The following is a 23,305-nucleotide window of genomic DNA, read 5'->3' as shown; positions in this document are numbered from 1 at the left end:
ACAGTGTTAGGTTGTAATCCAGCTGGAAATTACTAATTTCCCAATCCTTTGGGCACAGTTTTAAGTCTAATGCACTCTCTAAAATACCCATTTTCAAACTGAAGTTTTAAACACTTTAAGACTATATTCTTCAACTTCGGAATTAATTGCTTCACTGTTCCAAGCTCATAGGTGTCAGGATCACAAAAAAGAAAAGAATATGTTGAGCCAAGTCACTAAATTGATACATGGTGCATTGGTACTCAAGAAGTGTGAATCCAGGGGAACTTATTCAGCTTTCCTATTGGGAAAATAATCAGCTAAACAGGAGTTACCTTGTCCAGAGGATGGTAAAAGAAAGAGAAAGATTGTTGCATTCACCATAGGTTAAAATGTCCAAGGTAGGTTTGAGCTGTTGGGAGAGTTGTGAACAAGTTGGGTTAATAACCCCAAATTCCTTACCAGTTCATCTCGTGTTCATCTTGTGTCCCATTAAGTCAGTCACCATTAGCAGTTTCAAAACCCAAAGACAACATACCAACTGCCAAACTATGAACCAAATGGATAATCCAAAAGCAAACAAGGCATAAACCAGCCAACAGAGTTAAACTGTTAAAATTCTATTTTTGCAAAATCAAAAACTGAGCACTTTCATTACTTGTAACTTAAAACCACAAAACATCAACTACATTTAAATACCCGTCTCCCAAATCACATGTTTAGAAATCAACCAATCACATTAGAAAAATAGTTAACACACACTAAAAATCCAGAAACCTTAAAAAGTTGTAAGGAAAAAATAAATGAACAGAATAAAAATAGTCATACAATATATGAACATAACCTTAAAACATTACACAGGAAATACCATCATTTAAACCTGGGTAGGTCCATGCATTTAACTTAATCTGCTCTCTTTGATCTTTTCTACAATTGGAGCTAGTTTGGCTTATTTTCTTATATCCTCATTTCTTCATCTGTCCCACAGTGTGCATCCTACCACCCTTCTCAGGCACTTTGTTTCCATCACCTCCAGCTTCCTCATCTGCTCTGCCTTTACTGTCCAGGTTATTGTACCATACAGTAGTACTAGTCACACCACTGTCTTGCACATCGTACTTTTCAGGTTCTTTGGCACCCACTGTCAGGCATGGTGGCTTTTCAGTTCCAAAGTGTGCCAACAGTTGGACTAATTCATGGGGGCCATATAGAAACCTCCTCTTGCAGTAAATTTGCTGTGCACCCAATCATCCCCAGCCATTTGGCTGCTAGAGGAACAGCCAGGCCAAAGCATCAGCCATGGAGAAGATTGATATCTGGATAGGGTCTCCTCTGTGTCAGACAGCCAGTCCCTCTGTTCCCCACACTATCACCCATTATGCTGTTTCCCTTCCTTGTGTGTCACTGTTCATACTTTGTTTATAGTACAATTATCCCATCACCAGTTGCTCTCCATCTGTATGCATGCCTCATCTCCACTGTTTCCCCACCTTTTGTATCCATTCCACATCTGTCTGTCTCTGTCTGTGTTGTAAGTTTGTTTGCCTGCCCTGGTATTTTCCTCCCTGTTTCCTTACCCTATATATTCCTTATTACTGTCACAATTTAACCTTCTTCTTCAAAAAGTAAAAATGTGTTCTTGTCCCAAATAATGCCCTTCCTCCTGATATCTAACTTCCTTTAAGGTTACCCATGCATGTGTTCCTCTGCTTGCTCTTGCCCCTTTCTTCCTTTCCCCTCCTCCTGTCCCTTTCCTTCTAATTTATATGATGAACTGAGGTGGCCCTTTGCTGTAGTAGCCCTCTATGTCTTGCTCACAGTGCTTGTGTTGCATCTATGAGGCCATTTGTTGCACATGTGAACAAGTGTGATCTTAGACACATCATATTACTGTTGTTGTCATGGTTATGTATCCTACCATGGTGTGGTCTATCCACTTTACAGTTCAGTAAAGCAACTTCTGCCACTAATGTGGATGTTTTAATTTACTAAGCAGCCCTTTTCTTGGAATACAAGTGTTGAGCTGATCCTGCTACATACCTAAGCAGCATCAGACCATGTCATTATGCACCATCTTTGAAATTTAGCTCTGTGCGGCAGCACCACTACAAATATTTTAAATCACCCCACAATAACTTATATAACACAAGGAGGCCTAAATTATAATTATGATGGTGGGTATGACAGCTTTGTGTTATCCCGGAAAACAGCATTCAGAATAAATTACCTTACTTGATAAGACATTCTGGGTCTCTGCATATTTTAAAAAGAATTTTGAGAGTAGGAATGGATTAGAATATTTAATACATCATTAGACATATATAACGTTTGTTTCCCTGGAGAAGTCTGGCTAGGCTGTGGTAGCCCGGTGTCAGTGGAGGTCTGGTGAGAAAAGTTCTGGCAACAAAATTGGTAATTTTATGCAATAAAGAAAAATATAAAGCTTATAGTTACAATATAGTTGTAAAATAACCAAAAGGCAGCTTTAGCAGGAAAAAAATCTGCAATCAGATAATTATAGAGTCATTAGATATTAATACAAGACAATTTGGCGTATATACAATGAGGTTTAAATGTCAAATTACAATTTTACATTTATGGGTAGGAGAAATAAGAGAAGTGCTGTGGGTGATATGAGTAGAAACCAGAGAGGAGGAGGTGATAATGCTAGAAAGTAGTGAGGAAGTGAGGAAAATTGAATTTGATTGTTAGATGATATAGAGAAAACTAAAAGTGTAGAGAAGTTGAGGTGGAGGTAGAAGGTAAAAAGTATCAGTTGGAATTTTACTGAAGGAAAAAAAAACTTGCCATGTGGGTACTAGAGACAACAGAAGTGGCAATAAGAGCAAAGAGATAGAAGTCAGTAGGGGATTTATACTGAGAATTTGCTGTGGTGAGGCATATAGTATAATATAGATGTGCAAGGGTTGTGGTAATTTAGCCTGAGGAGATTTAAGAGCAAATCCTATTGTTTTTAAAGTGTTTTAGCAGGTTTTTGAATTTGTATAAGTTTGTTTGTTGTCTGATGGTGGTTGGGACACAAGTCCAGATTTTGGAGACATAATTTGAGTACAAGGACAGACATGAGGTTTAAATTCATGCAGGGGTTTAAGGCTTGAAGTGTCGGGCAGTTCTGAAGCTGTTGATTATTATGAAGAGTTGCTAACTGGGTGATAGAGAGAAAGAGTGAATGTTCTAACCAGACAAATGTTTTAAGGCTAGGCAGTGGTGAGATTTATCAGATTGTTTAATTGTGAATTTAGCCGTTTTGTTATAACATTTTTCAGTTTTTGTTAGTGGAGACTGCTGAAGACTATATAGATGTTGTCAGCATATAGTAGTGAAGACAGAAGATATGCAGATGCTATGTTTGGTTAAAAAGTGTTTGCTAGGATACAGGAGTCTAGTTTTTCTTTGGGTATTCTTGATAGGTTATTGTATTTGAATATCAGAACTTTAGGTGGTTATCTATAAAGATGCCAAGTAGCTTTGTGTGGGGCACAAGTTCAGTAGGAATGTTGTTTGGTGAAATGATGGAGAAGTTATTTTTTGTATATGATACAGATTTTGGTGAGAAAAGCAATAACTTGGTTTTCTCAGCATTCAGCAGTAGTTGAGAATGTGTAAATGTCATTCATAACAATGTTAAAGAGTATGGGGCTCAAGACAGAGCTGTGTGGCACTCCACTTGAGATGGATAAGAATAATGACTGTTCTTTCTGTCATTTCCTGCCTTTAGCCTGTTAGAAAAATAGCTATAAAACCAGGAGACAGAGGGGGTGTAAAGGCCTAGTGAGGATGATCTATGTAGAAGAATCTGATGAGACACAGTGTCAAAGCATTAGATAAGTCAAGGAACAGAGAGGAAACAAAGTTCCCAGAGTCCTTGCAAAGGATGATATGATGGATGAAATTAAGAAAAGCTGTGGTAGTGCTGTGGTGTGGCCTGAAGCCATGCTGAATGAGTATAACAAAAGAGGTTGTTTTCTATTGAGGATTTGAGAAGTCGGTACTGTATAAACTTTTCACAGATTTTTGATAATGAAGAAAGAACAGCTGAAAGGTGGTAATTACAAGTTGGGACTGTATACATTTTTCATGGATTTTTGATAATGGAGAAAGAATAGCTATAGGGCGGTAATTACAGAATTCAGTGGAATAGACTCCCCATACATGTCAAACAAAGTATGTCATTGACCCTCTTCATGTGCAGCCTTGATGAGTCGATGGGTAACCACAAATTTTCCCAGGAGTTCCACCTGTGTCCCTCACTGATAGGGGTGACAGGTGCTGATTGGGTTTTCTTTTTTAGGGATAAACTTTTGGCTAGGCTTGTAAGGGCCTCAGAGCCATTAGACTGGTAATCTCCTATGATCTCTCCTATGATGATCCTATGAGTCTCCTCCTTTGTGTAAGGGAATAATTAATGACTTTTTCCACATAATAGGTGCATAGTTTTCCTGGCTAGATCTGTTTATGAGGCTAGAGACATGGTATGGTAAAGGGTACCAGCAGTCATGTTAATGTACTATGAGGGAATATTATCAGTAATGAGTTTAATGTATTTTAATTTAAGAAGCAGTTTTTTGATAGTGGAGATGGAAACTGGATTGATGTAGAAGACGGGTTTTAGAGGATAATTCTTTTGTGATGGAGATGGGGTAGGTGGATGGTTGTTTATGAGAGAGGTGAATGAATGTTGTGTAAGATGAGTTAGAAGTAGTTTTAGTATGGTTGATAGGAGTAGGGGTTAGCAGATAAAGGTTCTAAAATGACTGTGAGACCATGCTGCACACTATGAACTATGAACTTGTTAAAATTAATTGAACAGTGTAATGTGTGTGTCTGTGCATTTTGTTTTTATAAATATGAAACTTTGCTTTCCAGGTGAGTTATTCAGCAACTGTTATGACTTTGAGTGACAAAATTCAGTTTCCATCTTTTCTCCGAACAATTCCAAGTGATCTCTTCCAGTCCATTGGCATGGCCTATTTGGTCCTACATTTTGGTTGGATATGGGTTGGACTTCTGTCTGACAGCAGTGACTATGGACTTCAAGGCAGCCTTAAAGTAAAAGAAGTACTAAGTAGAGCCGGGGCTTGCATTGCTTTTTCTGAATCAATACCTGCAGTGTACTCTGAGATGAAGATTAAATATATAGTTGAAACAATTAAGAAATCTTCTGCGAATGTGATAGTAGCCTATGCTACAGATCTTGACCTCTACCCTCTCATGGAGGTAATTACACAGAACAAAGTGACTGGAAAAGTCTGGGTAGCTAGTGATGGCTGGGCAAATTCTCCTATGTTTTCTAAGCTAGAGTTTTTGAGAACCCTTCAAGGAACTCTTGCTTTTGTAGTGCGGAGAGGAGACATACCAGCATTTGAGGACTACATTTATAGCCTTAATCCTCATAGCAATTCAGATGATATATTTTTGAAAATATTTTGGGAACTTGTTTTTGGCTGTAACCTGCAGACCATAGATAATGTAGGTAAAAATAATAAGAACTTGAGCAAAGAATCAAAAGCCTGTGTGGGAGATGAAACACTACAGGGCATGAAAATGGATTTTTTTAAACTTGCTGATTTAAGAAATACATATAATGTCTACAATACCATATATGCTGTTGCTCATGCTTTACATGATATGACCTCATGCAAACCTGGAGAAGGGCCATTTGGTAATGGCTCATGTGCAGTGATGAAGGATTTCCAGCCGTGGCAGGTAAAATGCTTCATTATCATGGTAACTGAGATGTACTAAGGATGCCCTCACACTCAAATGTAATATGCTAAGATTTTGTATCAGAAACAGCCCAGTGAATTACTTTTCTGTTTCCAGTATGTATTGCCTGATATGTAAGTGCATAATCCAGGTAGGTAATTATTTCTGAGCTTTTGGTGGCAGACAGGGACTTTGTCATCATTCATCAGGGCTCTCTGACTTTGCAGATGTTGCTTACATATTTGTAGTAAGTGCATCTTAAAATATGTATAATTTCACATAAACTATAGGAGAGGACAAGCAAGAGATAGTCCTTTAGCAACAGTGGTTAGACATCTAGGTAAACACGTGCTGTCTGTTCACATTTTTGACCACTAGTTCCCTATCATCCCTATTTGCAGAACCTAATGTATATGTAATCTGTGTCATACACACTATATGTTATAGTTGAGTTTGCAGGGTATAACACTGTCTATATACTATTAGATGTTCTGTAACAATTGATCATAATTCTGTATGTTGTAATGATTGCAAACATATGCTTATATAGGTACATTTACTGCATCTGACATATACTAATAAAAACAGCCTTAATGAAAAGGTAGCTGGTATGAAGATAACCACTTCACTTCCTTTTCTTTGAGTTTTCCTGGTGAGGGTCCCACAGGCAGAAAACTTAGAAAAGTAGCCCAAACTTCTCTTTCTCAAAGTATAGATTCTAAGTTATCTGGCTGTATTACAAGTTGCTCTCTGACTATTCTGTTCAGGCTATTTCGAATTGGCTATGACCCCATATAAGTGCAGCAACCTTCATCCAGGAGCATGTTTATAGTGCGTCCTCGTAAAATGATATGTGGTTTCAACAGCTCCACTCCAAGGCCGTCCTCAGTCATTATGCTCCTTACCCTGACTAGAAGGAATAAGCGCAGTGATGCCAATTTAAATCAAATCTCCGATGACTGTATCTCTAATCTTGTTCATTCACTCCCTACCCATAGCTCATGATGTCACATAAAGATGAAACTGGAGATCTAACCAGTAAACTTAATGCTTAGTTTGAGAAGCCAGGTTTTCCCTTGATACCACAGATTGCTTCAATACAGACAAGCCTGACTGCCTTCACTAACCCAGTTTGATTGTCAGATTCATGTTTGAGCTTATCGCTCAACAGTTTCTGCACTAAAGGCTGTTGTTACTCACCCTAACACTCCTTTCCTTCCCAGGAGCATACCAAGACCTCAAATTTAGAGGTGATATTTACCATCTCAGTTGCTTCACACTCAGCATTGAACTGCTTTACTGTGAATCAAAGGTCAAGGTCAGATGAGACCAAAAATATATTGTCTACAAAACAACAGGACACCAACTTTAGGCCATCATACTTAATGTATTTATTTATATGTTAACTAAAATAGAATATCGGTCAGAATGGACCAATTTCATGTTTAGTCTAGAGACAAAGTAAGGATAATAAAACAGATTTGCAAACATGTCCATAATTAAAGCAGAACACTAAACAGTGTGTATTGACCAAAACAGGATAAATGGCAGGTGTTATGTACATTATGTACATGGTATTTATAATAGAGTAGATAATAATGACTGTTTTACAAAGGTATCTTTAGGACCCCACCATATAACAAAACAAAGCAGTAGAGGAGTGAAGTAGGGTGAATATAAAATAAGGTTGATGGATCTAAGATGGTGGAGCTTTACCCTCTCTAACTTAAAGTAATGTAGAGACAGGGCAGGTGAATATAGTACTGAAAGTTAGGTGATGTGGCCCAAAGGAAAGCTGTTCCATTTAGCCTGTTTAAATAAAAAGATGTGTCTTTAGCTGGGTTCAACCCTTGAAGTGACAGGACAACTCTTTGAGATGAATGGGGACCCACAGAGTTTGGAGCTGAGAACTACAAAGCTGTGGTATATGCATCATAGATTAGTCTTGACGTTAGCAAAATTCAGCCTGAGTGTGTCTATCATCTGAGATTATAGACAAGGATTTTCCTGGCAACTAGCCGGAGGAATTCTTCACCATGAAGTAGCAAAGGTAGATGAGAATGAGTTAAAGGTCTGTCATTTTCTTAATGGATTGACAATTTGTCTTAATGATTGCTTGGCAGCAATGTCGCTTGTCCGGAGGAAGGGCGATGAGCCTACATATTTTGTTGGAAATGACTTCCTTTGATTTTATATTAGAGACTGAGCCAGCAGTTGCTAAGAGAAGGTTATACTTAAGCTGGACAAACATGATTCATTTTCTTATTTCAGATATTCTAATAAATGAAAGAATACATGAGATTTTATGGACCCAGAAGTGAAGGGAAACAATTATTTCTTGTTTTTCCAGGTTTGTGGCCAAGCCAAATGCCAAGGCATTTGAAAGAGGAAATTGAGTCTTAACAGATAAAAAAATAAATCCTGAACAAGTAAAGGTTTTAGAAAGTTTTTGGTGAATCCCAGATAACATGGCTTTTTTACTGGTTGAATACAGAAGAATTGTTTATTGTTAATCCAAGTAGAGGGTGAAAATCTGAGTGAATTTGGACTTGTAGGGAGAGATGTGAAGAGCAGCATTAACAAAGCATGAGATCCACTTAAAGTACAACTGAAAGCTGTGGTAGGTCATCAGGAAATTTATAGATGAAGACTGAGAATAATAGGAGCAAGAATGGAACATTGTGGAACACCATTTAAGGGGGGCATCAGTGGATCTGCAAGTATAAATCTTAACTATTGGAGAAGCAGTCCTTTAACAGGTTGGAAGCATTTTGGCTAATTCTTTTTTTCATGAAGATGATTTGTAAGGTTGGGATGTTCTACAAGGTCAAAGCCCCTTGTTAGGTCTAACCAAAATAAGAAAAACACAGTGTCATTGAAGTTACCTTTAGCTTTGTTGAGTAGAATTTTGTCTGTGTCCACAGTTCTGTCATTATGCTGTGACCCACCAAAAAGCCATGTTGTTTTGGAGGAAACAATTTGTATGTCAGTATACTGTGAAAGTTGGGTATAACTTATTTCTTCAAGAAGTTTAGCAAATGAGATGCATTGTTTGGCTCTGGGTGCAGTTTTCCAAATGTTGGGCATTGTTATGTGAACTACAAAGGTCCGCCGGAGTGAAAGATTACCTAAGTCTCTACAGTGGTATATGAACCAAAGTGTTAGTTTAGTAGACCCGGTGGGGACATCCAGTTCAATTTGTTCAAGTGTTGTTACAAAGTCCTCAGCTCTGATTATCATGAAGTATAACAGAAGAGTATAAGGGTCAGAAAAGGGGATGAATAAGGGAATTGCTTCATACAATTTGTAGAGTCATGACAAGCAGTGATGGTGGATGTGGGCTTTTGACTGACTGCATGATTTACTTCATTCCAAAATTGTTTAGATGCTTTGACTATGGTGTTTTGTTTAGAGTTTAAAAAGTTAATGTTATTCTTTCTAACTGCTTGTTTGACTAGATTTTCGAGATGACTAAGCCAGGAGATAGGTTTGCTTCCATTTGTAACAGGTAGCATCTCTGATTGCTGTAAATGCTTTTAACTCTTTGGTTAGCCACTGTTTTTGTTTCATTTTGTTTTTAGAGTATGGACATTTTTGGAAAGAGCTTATTTTGAATTTCTAAGAGGTCTCTGCTTAAATATTCAGCTGACGGTTAGGCTCAAATATGTTAAGTACAGGACACTAATCTATTGTGCAGAGGTGGGGTGTCAAAGCAGAAGTGTTTTGTAGTTTTTGGAGCATTTCTTTCTAAAGCATACATTTTATTGTAAGCTGTACTGCTACATTAAATTAATTTAAGTACAACAGAGTAAGGTGAGTAGGTGAATCATAATATAGGGAATGTTATCAGGATTGTTGATTAAAGTAGATCTAAAAGAGAGTGGCAATCTGATTAATAGTTGAGATGAGTTGGTTCATTAACAAGTGTAATTACAGTCAGTTAGGAACTGTTTGATTTCATTTGCATGGGTACGCAGTAAGTTTGGATTACGGTTACCAAGAATTATGAACTGTTTTGTATATAGATTCTACAGATATAATTTTGTGAATAAGGGTCTGGAAATTTTTTAAGAAGATGATTTTGGAAGATAAATAAATGCTAAGTTGACAGAGTTACCAGTGGTAGAAGACATTTATATAAAAAGCCAGTTAGGGTCATAGTCCAAGGTACCATTAGCTGGAGAGATTACTTATATGTTTAGAGAGCATGGAAAGCAAGGTACAGATCATCTCACAAGAGACTGTGTGTCCACAGAAAATAAAGAAAGGGTTTTAGTTTATCCAAATAAGGGCAGATCTTTATACACTGAATTCCTTTGTTTATAACAGGCTGAGATATTTAGTTGAGAGACTTGTTTACAGGTTTATATGTTCATAGGTAGGTTCTAGGCTATCGTCCCAAGGGCCTATGTAAGCCTAGCCAACAAGTTCCCTGGCTTTTGCCACCCAATAAAGTTATTTTCCTGTCCCCTGTCGAGCAGAGCCATAGAAGTGATCCCAGGGGTGAATTTCCTATTTCCCATCCACTCATCAACATTTCTCTTGAAGAGTGCCAGTGAGGAGCTCTGCTTGACATAGATAGGTTGCTTGTTTCAGAGTATGGGAAGTCTCTGGGACAGGAATCCATCCCTCCAGCATGTTCTGTTTATTGTGGTAACACGGTTTAGGTCCCTAGAGTGTGTATTTCAGAGGGATTGGGATTTCTTTAGGTGTAGCATGTCCAACAGCTCTGGGTTTGACATAGCTTTGTATGTTAGCCAGAGATCACCTCGGAGTAGGCGATATGCTACGGAGTAAAGCTGGAGTTTTTCAAGATGGTCAGCATAAGGCATCTGTTCATAGGTTCATAGGTTTATACTAGGCTATCTGCCCCAAGGCATTTATAAGCCTAGCCTGAATTTTTGTGGCTTACGCCACCCCTTATATGAAAAAATACTGTACCCATTAGTTTGTTGTGCCTCTGTCCAGCAGTGACACAGAGATGATTCCCGGGGTAAACCTACGATCTCCCATCCACAGGTCAAGATTTCTCTTGAACAGAGCCAGCGAGGTGCTCTGCCTCACATGGACCGGGACTCTATTCCACAGCATAGGGAGTCTCTGAGTGATAAATCTATCCCTCCAGCACATCCTATTTATATCCGTGCTAAGGTTTAAGTCGCTTGCTCTAGTGGTTTTGGTGGATTTGGATTTTTTGAGGTGGAGCATGTCCATTAATTCCGGGTTGGACATGGCCTTGTATGTCAGGCACATGTCACCTCTGAGCAGACGGTATGCGACTGAATAGAGCTGGAGTTTCTTCAATCTGGCAGCATATGACAGATTTTGGAGTCCCTTTATCCTTTTGGTGAGAAACTTTTGGGGTCTCTCCAATTGCTGCAGATGTCGGGCGAGATACATCCCGAATGGGGCATTGTACTCGATCATTGGTCTGATAAGTGAAGAGTACAGAGGAACAATGACCTCACTAGATCTGGATGTGAATCCCTTCATGATCAGGTAGGCAATGTAGAAGGTCTTTCTAACCACTTTAGCAATGTGAGTGTCAAAAGAAAGGCCACTGTCAACCTGGGTCCCCAGATCCCTGATAACCTCTTCTGTGCTTAGTGGATTGCCACCTATATGGTAGCTTGGGGTTACCTTGTTTTTCCCGAAGGGTATGACTATACATATTTTGGCGTTTAACTTCAGGCCATGGCTCTGGCACCAGCTATCTGTTTCCGTGAGTCCCTTCTGAAGGATATCTGTGTCCGATGCACTTTCCACTATGGCGCCCAGTTTGCAGTCGTCTGCAAACTTTGTCAGCCAAAGTCCTCCCATGTTGGCCTGTACTTCTGAGAAGTAGATGCCGAACAATAGGGGGCCAAGGACCGAGCCCTGTGGGACACCACTTGTGACCGGCTTGGAGTCTGACATAGCGCCAGCAACTCTAACCCTGTGGGTTCTGTCCTTAAGCCAGTTTGCAACCCATCTTGTGACATATGGGTTTACATTTAAGCTGGTAAGTTTTTCTACAATACTCGAGTGGAGTATTGTGTCGAAAGCCTTTGCAAGGTCAAGGTAGGCTGTATAGACTGCCTTTCCCTCATCAATGGCCTTGGTGACTGTTTCGAAGAAGTCGACCAAGTTCAACAGGCATGATCTTCCCTTGACGAAGCCAAACTGGGTCGGGTCCAATGTCTGCAAGTCCCCTATATCTTTGTTTATGAGCTCCATTATGATCCTCTCCATAGCTTTGCAGACTAGACTTGTTAAGCTTATGGGGCGGTAATTACCAGGGTCTGTAGAGGCACCGCCTTTGTGGAGTGGGACCACAGTTGCCGTATGCCACTCCTTGGGCACGTATCCTGTGGTAAGGCTGAGATTAAACAGCTGCCTTATGTGCGGGTTTAATTCCTCATTTAGCTCGAGTAGCACACAGCCAGGGACACCATCCGGTCCCATTGATGCTGTGTTTTTAGCTTTAGAGAGAGCAGCTTTCACCTGCGCATTTGAGATGTCTGGGAGGCTACACTCCGCTGGGATAGTTATCTCTCCTTTAGGGGAGAGGGGTGAAGTTTGCACTGAACCTGTCTGCCAGTATGTTGGCAATGTCTGTGGGTTCAGTGATTTTTGTATCATTTTGGACTAATTCTGAGCATATCTGGGAGTTTCCACCCAGGTTCCTAACATAGCTGAAAAAGGCCTTATGATTGTCCTTTGAATCCATGGCAATTTTTCTCTCAAAATTGGCCTTAGTTGATTTTATGAGTGCTCGTACTTTTTTACTAATAATGGTCAGGGGTGACTTCCCTTTTATGGATTTTGTTCTATCATGTAATAGCTTTCTCCTCTTATTGTAAAGTTTGTTAATGGCTGGGGTCCACCAGACTGGACGTTTGCCCTTTGTGGAAAGAGTCTTTGTTTTATTTGGGATTGCCTGATCCATGCAGTCCTGGAGGTGTTCATAGAAGGCATTTGTAAGGACTTCCGCAGCTTGGGTTGTGGTTTCCACTGTCTCAGGGGCCTTGAAGGATACCACACCAGTCTTGAGTAGTGTGAAGTTTGCTTTAGAGAAGTTCTTCACTGTGGTCTTTTTTGTTTGGGGTGGGGGCGGGATGTGGATTTCCAGTGAGATTAGTTTATGATCAGATCTCACCAATGAGGGATATACTTCCGGTGTGGAGCATTTTGTCCCCATGTTTGTGATAATGAGATCTAGTATATTTTCTCCTCTCGTGGGAACAGTGACTAGCTGTTCCATGGCATTTGAATTTATGAACTCCAGAAACCGTTGGGCTAGAAAGTTAGGGCTTGAGTAATGTTCCCAGTCTATATTCGGGTAGTTGAAGTCACCCAATATGATGGTGTTTGGAGATACATTTATACCCTCCAGTGTCTTCAGGAAGGCTGTGTGGGGTTCCTGAGTTTGAGAGGGTGGCCTGTAGCATGCTACAATTTGTAGAGCAGTTTTGCCTATGGTTAGTTGCACCTGGATGGTTTCCGACGCTAAGTGCGTTGCCACCAACCTGGAGGTGTGGGTATCCTTTATGAATATGGATACACCCCCTCCTTTTGTGGTGTGGTCTGGGTTTTGGGGCTGGAACGCATGATATGAGGTAAAACCTGATAGTGCCGGGGTGCTCTCAGGAGCCTTGAACCAAGTTTCAGTTACAGCACAGACATCGATGTTCTCCATACTGAGAAGGGCCTCGAGTGCGTGCATTTTGAGATTTAGACTTCTGGCATTGAGCAGCATTACCCTCAGTTTCTTCCCATTTTTGTTTTCTAGGGTGGTAGGTTTAGAATTTGAGCCTTGCCTAAAAAGGCACTATGGGGGTGGCAAGAGCCTTAGCCAATATCCGGAATCCCAGGGTGACAGGTGCAAGCCATCCCTTGAAGCAGCGTGGCTTGTCAAGCATGTCATCCCAGGCAGACAGACACTGGATCCCCTTTGAATGACACCAGACATTAAGCCAATTGTTAAAGCTGATCATCTTGTCTCTATATTGTGGCATCATTCTTGGTGAAGGAAGGATACTGCTCAGGGTTAGGGTCATGCCTGCCTGGGCTACATAATCAGAGAGCTCCTCTATGTCTCTTTTCATGTAGTCCAGGGAGGTGCGTCTCAGGTCGTTCACACCAGCATGGACAATGACTGTGTCATATTTGTACTTGCCGTGGAGTGACCAGTGCTTGTGTTATGTGGCGGATTCTAGCGCCCGATAGGCAGCTTACTGTGACCCTCTCCTTGTTCAGCCTGGTGAGTGGGACGTCAGTGTGTCTGACTATGGAGTCACCTATGACAAGTATGTTTGGTGTTGTATTTGGCTTTAAGGGCTGTGACTGCTTTGCACACTGCTTTTGTGGTTTATATGTTGCTTGTGGGGTGTCTTGAGGTAGCAGTTGTTTAGGTGTCTGCTTTGGAGGCCTCTGCTGTTTAGGTAAATTTTTACTCAGAGCCTCCGAGTATGTCTTTGTGTGTTTATGTGTTTGATTCAGTGGTGTGGTAGCATTATGTGAGGCTGGTTTTGTGGTGTGTGTAGTTGCCTTCTCCTCCTGTCTGGTCTTGCCAGTCCTGAGTTGAGAGAGCTCAGCCTCCAGTTTGGCTCAATAGCTGCATCTCTCGCAAGTATTTGTGTTATGTGGGAGGAGGAGAGGATTGTCTGTGTACATGAGGCAGTTATAACATTGCCTCAAGATTCCCAGATTCACCAGCTGGACCGGAGAGGAGATTGACAACTGACCTTTGGACATGCTAGAATAATATTGGGAATTCCTTAATAATTGAAAACAAGGGCCAGTGGGGAGTGAGGGTGTAGTGCTTTTCATTTTTAGTGCTGACTTATATAATTGCTTTAGTGAGCAAGTGCCAGGTAACTTGAGTGCAATGTGTTTGAGGCCTGTAATCCCCTTTATGAGGTACCTCTGTGGCCTTTCCAGCTGTTGCAGATCTCTTGTGAGGTACATTCCAAAAGGGGCATTGTACTCAATAATGGGGCTAATGAGAGCCAAGTAGAGGGGAACAATGAACTCTTTTTTCCTGGATGAGAACCCTTTTGTGATAAGGTGTGCCATGTAGAAGGAGTTCCTGACTACTGTGGCGATGTGATTATCAAAGGAGAGACTACTGTCTAATTGAGTACCAAGGTCTCTTATCATACCTTCGGCATTAAGCGGACTGCTGCCTATATGGTAGGTCATGGGTACTGAGTTTTTACCAAAGGGGATGACAATGCACCTTTTGGCATTGAGCTTGAGGCCATGGCTCTGGCACCAGGCATTTGTCTCAGTGAGGCTCTTCTGTAGAATGTCCACGTCATTTGGGAACTCGACTATGGCAGCTAATTTGCAGTCATCTGCAAACTTCATCAGCCAGAGGCCCCCTGTGTTAGCCCTTACTTCAGAAAGTAGATAAACAGGAGAGCTATGCATGTCAAACAGAGTATTTGTTTTCTATAATGGGAATAAGGTCAGAATAAAAGTGAATTAGGATGGACTGCATAAGACTACAATTTCTGCCTACTCAAAGAATTATGAGAATGATTAGGCCTAACACTGATGACATGCATGATGGGGAACACACCAGTGCAGAGAGAGTGAACGCATAAGTAGAGCAACTGGTATCTGTCCTTTGAGGGCAACCCAAAAAAGTCCACTAAAGTTGAGGACAAAAAAGTCTTCCAGACAAATTACTTTATACTTCTAATAGCTATTTCACAGAGTGTAGAAAAGTTATGCCCTACAGATACTGACTACAGATACTGTCCCCCAACAAAAAGGAGAGCATTAATTCATCTAAAGTGCCAATTACTCTCCCAAGATAGCTTGACCCATGTCACCTGCCTCATTTCCTTTGCCTAGTTTTAGTTCTGCATGTCCAGGGTTATGATTCCTAAACCACCAAGAATTACATTAAAAGTTCTGCCCAGAAATAATCAAAGAACTCAAGAAATATAGTTAGCACTGTTCACCATTAAAGCACCTGCATCACAATAATTTTTCCACAACAGACTTAGAGGTATACACACCACTAGCTGTGGTTCTATGCAGGAACACATTTTTATATGTCAAAGTCCTTGACTGATGTGCTGGCAGATCTCATTTTTAATCATCCCAAACCTGCTATTATCAGCTCATTTAAAACTATTTCATACTTTAATAGTTAGGCTAGCTGCATTTGTTGTTAGATCTTCAAGTAATATCCCTTACACCAAGCAAAAACTTCCCTTCTGCAAGATATTCATCCAATTTAAGTTTAAATGTGGTACTAATTATGATATACAACAATATTTCCAAACTATTTTATTAATTATATACAGGTCCACAGTACTTCTTGTGAGAATAGTATTCATCTAAAATTAAGCCAAGATCCATTCTAAAACTACCATTTGTCAAAGCTTTGAAGAGAAAATGTGATTTGTTGCTTACAAGTCTGTAGAACATACTCTATGCAGTTATCTTTTAATCCTTTGAGTATACAATAAATGTTTCTTTTTTTAGTAAGTTTCCTTTATGTGGATTCGAGCTTACTAAAAATGCTAAAGTTAAGTGACAAAAACACAGCACAAGTTCTCGTTTATTATTGGTGTAACAGTTCATATAATGTACATAATAGTTCCTCATTTCTTAATTCGAGCAATTTAAATATTAAGTCAGTTTTTTCCCTTCTTGTTTCTTTCCTTTTTTGACTATTTGTTTTTGAAAGTAAACCCAGTGCTAATTAAAGTATGTCCCTTACACAATGTACAATTTCAAGTTGGTAATGTCATAGCACAACCCTTATGAATCCATTCACTCCATAAAATAATCACCTTACTTTTCTCAGTATTAAATTTTAAATACTTACTTGCACCACTCCATAATGGAACCTAATTATGCATTCAAGTCCTTTACATCCTTACATTTTCCTTTTAACGCCCCAATTTGAGATTAATTTAAATAGTTACAAATCCAACATTTTGAAGAAAAATGAAATTCCAAGAAAACCATAAAACAGTATTGTTCTCAAAATGGAAAACAGCAAAACTGCTGCTAGTTGTTTTCTTACCCTGTATTAGAAAACACTGGTCTCCTGATGATAACCAGGACATTATCCATTTAATAACATAGGAGTTCACACAAGTACTATATTATGTTCCTTATAATTTGATCATGTAGTAAAGTATTATCTGCTGTGTTTACAACTGGATAAACAACCAAACATTATTTTCCTTATTCCCTAGACTTGGCTATCTTCTCATTAAGCTTAGTCTAATGTGTCGCTGTCAAATGACCTGAAATATTGTGCTGTTAAACTGCATTCTATACTTTTTCTCATCAGATGTTGCAGTAAATAATACTCAAATCATTTCACTATACATATAAGTTCAAGGGCATATTATGTCATGTGATATGCTATGCAACAAGTTGTCATGTGATACCATCAGGATTCACTGATAAGTTTTCATTCCTTCTGTTCATCCTATAAACCCTTCAGTAGGATAGGTTTGCCATTTCACAAGGGTTTATTATTAAAACATATTTTGTCTTTTTACAGTTTTAGTTTCTTAAAATATTTATTACATTTGTTTTTAATGACTATCCCCAAACACAATTTTGTTAATCCATCATGTGGCTCTTATCTGTTTGTTGTTCATTTAAAATTTGAGTAAGGTAGAATTTCTGATTTATTACATAATTATTATTCTCTTATGTTGTTTGATACCCAAAGAGATCAGGGTCATACTCAGATGTTCCTAATGGCTGATTTACCTTTAAATTACAAACCAGTCCTTCAGTATGTGCATGTAATAAGTCCAAAATACTAGTTTCCCAAGTTGGTGTCTGAACCAATTGTATAAAAATGTAAGGAATTAAGTATGTCAACAAAAACTGACTTTTGATATGAGTTATTATAAACAAATGTCCCCAGTTAATATTTGGATAATCAAAGTCTCAAATAACAAATGCTGGTTTCTCATCACAAAGGATGTGAAGGCATTTTAGAAATACACTATGCAAAATGATGTTCCAACTTGGACTTCTGTAAACAAGAATTATTAAGATGCTACAGTCCTTATCTTTTAACATGATTATATATATGTATTTCAGTACCTCTTTTTTGTTTATTCTAAAAAAGATATAATTGATCCATGAACAAGCTACTTTGCCCATCCCCCCTTCTATTTAATCTTAAATTACCATATTTTATAAATCCCTTAAAACTAATTCACTGTAATCTCATCTTTCCATGACAACTATAATACCATACTCATTTTGTTTAATTGACAAGTCCAGTTCTTTTTTTTTTTTTTGAAACTATGTGCATTAGCAAAATAATACTTTACAGTTTTATAAAATTTAGTATTTGACAGCAATAAAAGCAATTTGTTTATTCTTCTCTAATTTCATTTGATGTCTGCTTTGTTATTTAAAATGACTGAATAGATGTTCATAGGTTCATAGGTGTGTAGGTTCATAGGTGTGTACAAGGCTAATGGCCCTGGAGCCTTTACAAGCCTAGCCCATAGAAGTGCCTTGGCATTAGCTGCTAGTGCCTCTATCAAGTCTTTTATGCAGCAAATCATCATGATTTCACATGCTAGTTTCATTATTAATATGGATACAAACACTAGTAATTGCACAAATAATTTGAACATGAAATGGTATTATAACATGTCTTGCAAATAAAGGCACTAATTTCTTGCAAATGTAGAAGTAGATAGTTATATTTCTCTCTTTATTTCTGCCTCTACACTTAAGCCAGTATCAGTTTAGGGATATCCAGACTTGTTGGGAAAAAAAAAAGTTTTCTTTTATTAAGACTTGATGGAACTACTTAGGAACCACAAAAATAATCCAAGATTTTCTTTACAAGAACTGGATAGAAATAAGTCCACTTCATAGTAGTAAGTGAAAAGAATTACATACCCTACCCAGAATTGAACTCATATCTCTTGACATTCCATTCATCAGAGGAATGGGTTCATACCATTTCAGGCATTGTATAGCTTGCAAAATGGTGGAGATGGATAATAGACATTTCCAAATATGTTGCTTGCCAATGTTCGTAAAAGCTAAATCACAACAGTAAATAAAGAAGTCATGTACACCAGTAAACATTAAACCCAGCCTTGCTTAATACTGATGTAATCCACTTAACATTTGAATTATGTGTTACTAACAAATTTTAGCCCCAGTCCTCCTCGACACATTACTATTGGATTTCAGTGATGGCAGAAAGAGAAGATTGCCTACCCATCTGCTTTTAAGTTCATTTAACACTCTTCTTTCCTCATCTTTTCTCCTTTCTCACTTGCATACTGACTTCATTTGTAGAAAAAAATGGTCAGAATAAGAAAAATGCATAACTGATCCTTCCTTGAATGTCACTTTGTTATTTTCCTGGGTCAGTCTGAAACCAGGACTTCCAGTTGAAATGAATAAAAATGAAGAAATTCTATGCCAACATTGATTACTAAAATTGTATTTATTTAAATATGTAAGCAACATTTCTCAAATTGAGTTACGTATTTTTATTAAATAAAAGAATCAGAATAATTAGTGATGCCATAGTGAAATGGTGCTTTGCTGAGACCATTTGGTATTAGTGCATCTTTCTATGGATACATTTAGCTAATAGAAAGGCAATGCCCAATGGTAGTGTTGAAGAGTATTACTCAAGAGCATTCTGCTTGACCCTTCATTGGGTAATTGTGGCTATAGTTGATGACCTTTTAAAGTATGTATGTCTACTAAAACATCCAAAGAATCTTTTCACAAGTTGTCAGCCCGACAGCACTGTATCTTACAATGGTAGGAGGCATACTTTTGGCATTCTGCTAAAAATGTTTTCTGACTGATTTACAACATCTAGGGTTGCCTTTTAGCTATAGTAAGTAAAAGATTTCTTGACAACTCATTACTGAAAAAAAGTATGACCTTGAAACCAGCTGCACCAATATTTCAGCTTGTGGTAGAGGCAATGACGTGCATCCATAGAATCATATTTTTAGCACAACTTAAATTAGTATGACTGTTTCTACTGAAGCATTACCATGCTGCACAAAATGAGATATGGACATACAAGCTTTTACTCATCTCACTGTACTGTAGGACCTTAATGGGGGTTGGAAGACAAGCACTGCAGAATGGTAGGGAGCTGTCTGAACGCTTGCTTGGGATGGCTCCATAGATATACCATGTAGTATGATTTCATGACACAGAAATATGTCAACATTCAGAGGCTTACACTGAAAGCTAGATACATAAACTGCATCCAGCAAAAGAAAACTAGTTGCAAACTGCATAAGTACTGCACTGTGCTTAGCACAGCTTCTCAATCTTCAGCTTGAGTATATGAAAACATGGAAATTCGACCTTACCCTTTGCAAGCATCATCATTCTCTTTCGGCTTTTCCCGTTAGGGGTCGCCACAGCGGATCATCTCTTTCCATTTCTTCCTATCCTCTGCATCTTGCTCTGTCACACCAACCGCCTGCATGTCCTCTCTCACCACGTCCATAAACCTTACCTTAGGCCTTCCTCTATTCCTCTTACCTGGCAGCTCCATCCTTAGCATCTTTTTCCCAATATACCCATCATCCCTCCTCAGCACATGTCCAAACCAATGCAATCTCGTCTCTCTTGCTTTGTCTCCAAACTGTCCAACATGAGCTGACCCTCTAATATACTGATTCCTAATCCTATCCATCCTAGTCACACCGATTGCAAATCTTAACATCTTTAACTCTGCCACATCCAGCTCTGACTCCTGCCTTTTTGTCAACGCCACTGTCTCCAACCCATATAACATAGCTGGTCTCATTACCCTCTTGTAGACCTTCCCTTTCACTCTTACTGGAACCTGTCTGTCACAAATCACTCCTGACACTCTTCTCCACCCATTCCACCCTGCCTGTACTCTCTTCTTCACCTCTCTTCCACATTCACCATTGCTCTGAACTGTTGATCCCAAGTACATAAACTCGTCCACCTTTACCAACTCTACTCCCTGCATCCTCACCATTCCTCTACCCTCCCTCTCATTTACACACATATATTCTGTCTTAGCCCTGCTGACCCTCATTCCTCTGCTCTCTAGAGCATATCTCCATCTCTCCAGAGTCTCCTCAACCTGATTCCTACTCTCACTACAGATCACAATGTCATCTGCAAACATCATAGTCCACGGGGCCTCCTGTCTGATCTCATCTGTCAACCTGTCCATCACCACTGCAAATAAGAAAGGACTCAGAGCTGATCCTTGATGTAATCCCACCTCCACCTTAAACGGATCTGTCACTCCCACTGCAGTCCTCACCACTGTCACACTACCCTCGTACATATCCTGTACCACTCTTACGTACTTCTCTGCCACTCCCGACTTCCTCATACAATACCACAACTCTTCTCTAGGCACCCTGTCATATGCTTTCTCCAAGTCTACAAAGACACAATGCAACTCCTTCTGACCTTCTCTGTATTTCTCCAACAACACTCTCAGAGCAAACATTGCATCTGTAGTGCTCTTTCCTGGCATGAAACCATACTGCTGATCACTAATCATCACCTCCCTTCTCCTTTCCAAGCAAGTCTCATAAAAATGGCTGCACCCTAGTGGTGATCTGCACTCATTTACCAAATGCAGCAAGGGTTAAGAAGTTAAAAAAAAAAACATAGGTCAACCAACAAACAGTAATGAGGGTTGGAGGCTTGCAAAATTCTCCTGTGTCACCATGCCAATGCAGACTGAGCAAAACTGTATCATAGATCTAGGACAAGCAGGCACCCACCTGAGGTCCACTGCAAAGTCAAGACCACAAGAAGCAGAAAAGGGCAGTGAGATATTGCATGCAACAGTTTGATAGATTAATGCCCATAGAAGGGCAAGTGTCAAAGAGGTCTATTATCACACTATATGACAGGACTAGGGCATTAATGTGGCAGTTCTTGCTTGCAAGGAGAGCAATTAAATTAAATGACATAGTGTAAGGTCCATGGTTACAGGAAACAATGGAGAGAGGAAATAAAATTTGGGGGGAAAAGTATATAGTGCCATTTGAAAATAATATCCTGGTATTTCTTTGAGAAATAGTTCTCCATCAGGGTTCAGAAAAGAAGATAAGTTGTTAAATGTCTGAATTCTGGTAGAAAAACAAAGCATGGCATGAGCAATGTAGAACTAAAGTTCAGAGTTTCATGTCAGACACATGCATTTACTTTTTAAAATGTTACAGTTATATAAATTGCACTCATTGAACAGCTTGTTTCGGAGAAGTACCTTGGGCTTTTATTTATAGATTAAAACTACAGTACAATGTATAACTTTAAGAATTGACCAGGTCAATGTCATCACCTTAAACAGCTGATTTTCTCTTTTACAGTTTCTATACTATTTAAAGAGTGTTCATTTCAGGAATAAAAATGGTGAGGATGTATTTTTTGATATGTATGGTAACCCTCCAGCACTGTACAACATTCTGAACTGGCAAGCAAAATCAGAAACGTCTTTCCAGTATGTAGATGTTGGTCAGTTTGATTCCAGTGCTGCAGATAACCAAAAGCTAATAGTGGATGTACCTGCTATACTATGGAACACAGGTTATGGCAAGGTTAGATCCAATACCAGTTATTATATGTTGGTTTAAACATTACTTTTTTCATGAATACGTTTGAAATTTAGATGAAGTTGTTGACTAACAAATAGCTAACAAAGACTTTAGAGAGTGTATACTGATGCTGAAAATGCAGTGACTGACATTAACATGATTAATATATTCACAGAAAGATTTACATCCATTCCTACAAAATTTCCATGCCATACATACATAGACCCCAACTCCTTTTTCCATAACCACCACTTAATTTTCCTTATTATATTTGGGATAACCCAATTTTTATTAAACATAATCTCATTTAGTCTTTCATTCCAAATAACCCAAATAATACAAAACATTTTCTTGTCCAATATTTTAACATATTCCTTACTTAAACCCTCGTAAAATCCATATTCAGTCATATCCATATTCAATTGCTTATATTCTTGAAATTTATTCAAGATTTTTTCTGCTAATTTTTCCCATAATTTCTGTACTCGTTTACATGCCAAAAACAAGATCTACAGTCTCTAATTCATTACACAAAAGACCCACTCTTTCATTTTTTATAAGGTATGTTTCCCTTCACTGCCAATCTAATAATCTGCAATCTCCATAAAAAATCCTGGTGTGACAAAGGAGGTACTGCCAGCACAACTATCTGGAAGAAATATAACAAAGGAGGTACTGCCAGCACAGCTAGCTGGAATTTTGTAAATAATTATATGTCATTTATGAATATCAGCATGATTCAGATAAAATGTTTGTGTTACAAATGTATTAGAGCTGTATGTCATATAAGATGGTTTATACAGACGTGTGCTGAAGAGGTATTTTACGAAGTGCTGTTTAAAATGTAAGCACAGCAAGCCCTACTGGAATTGAACAGAAATGTGCCTGCACTATTGTAACAGTTTATAGGTTCATAGGTGTGTACTAGGCTAATGGCCCTGGAGCCTATACAAGCCTAGCCAAAGAAGATTCTCTGGCATCATGCCACCCAAAGTTAGTTCCCAGTGCCTCTGTCAAGCAAGGCCACT

General features: G+C 38.9%; 1 protein-coding gene across 1 annotated transcript in view; it reads left to right on the top strand.

The window, feature by feature from the left end:
- Positions 1–4,750: 4,750 nt before the first annotated feature.
- Positions 4,751–23,305, top strand: part of LOC122803763 (extracellular calcium-sensing receptor-like) — a 1,059,758-nt gene continuing 1,041,203 nt past the window's right edge. The window contains exons 1-3 of the mRNA XM_044073454.1: positions 4,751–4,756; positions 4,867–5,706; positions 22,053–22,269. Of these exons, the coding sequence (XP_043929389.1) occupies positions 4,751–4,756; positions 4,867–5,706; positions 22,053–22,269 (1,063 nt within the window). The remainder of the gene's footprint in view (positions 4,757–4,866; positions 5,707–22,052; positions 22,270–23,305) is intronic.

This window comes from Protopterus annectens, chromosome 6.part0 (assembly GCF_019279795.1).
Source record: "Protopterus annectens isolate FY-2018-M chromosome 6.part0, PAN1.0, whole genome shotgun sequence".
NCBI classification, from domain to species: Eukaryota; Metazoa; Chordata; order Ceratodontiformes; family Protopteridae; genus Protopterus; species Protopterus annectens.
The sequence above is the reverse complement of the archived record's forward strand: the minus strand, read 5'-3'. Positions and strand labels throughout refer to the sequence as shown.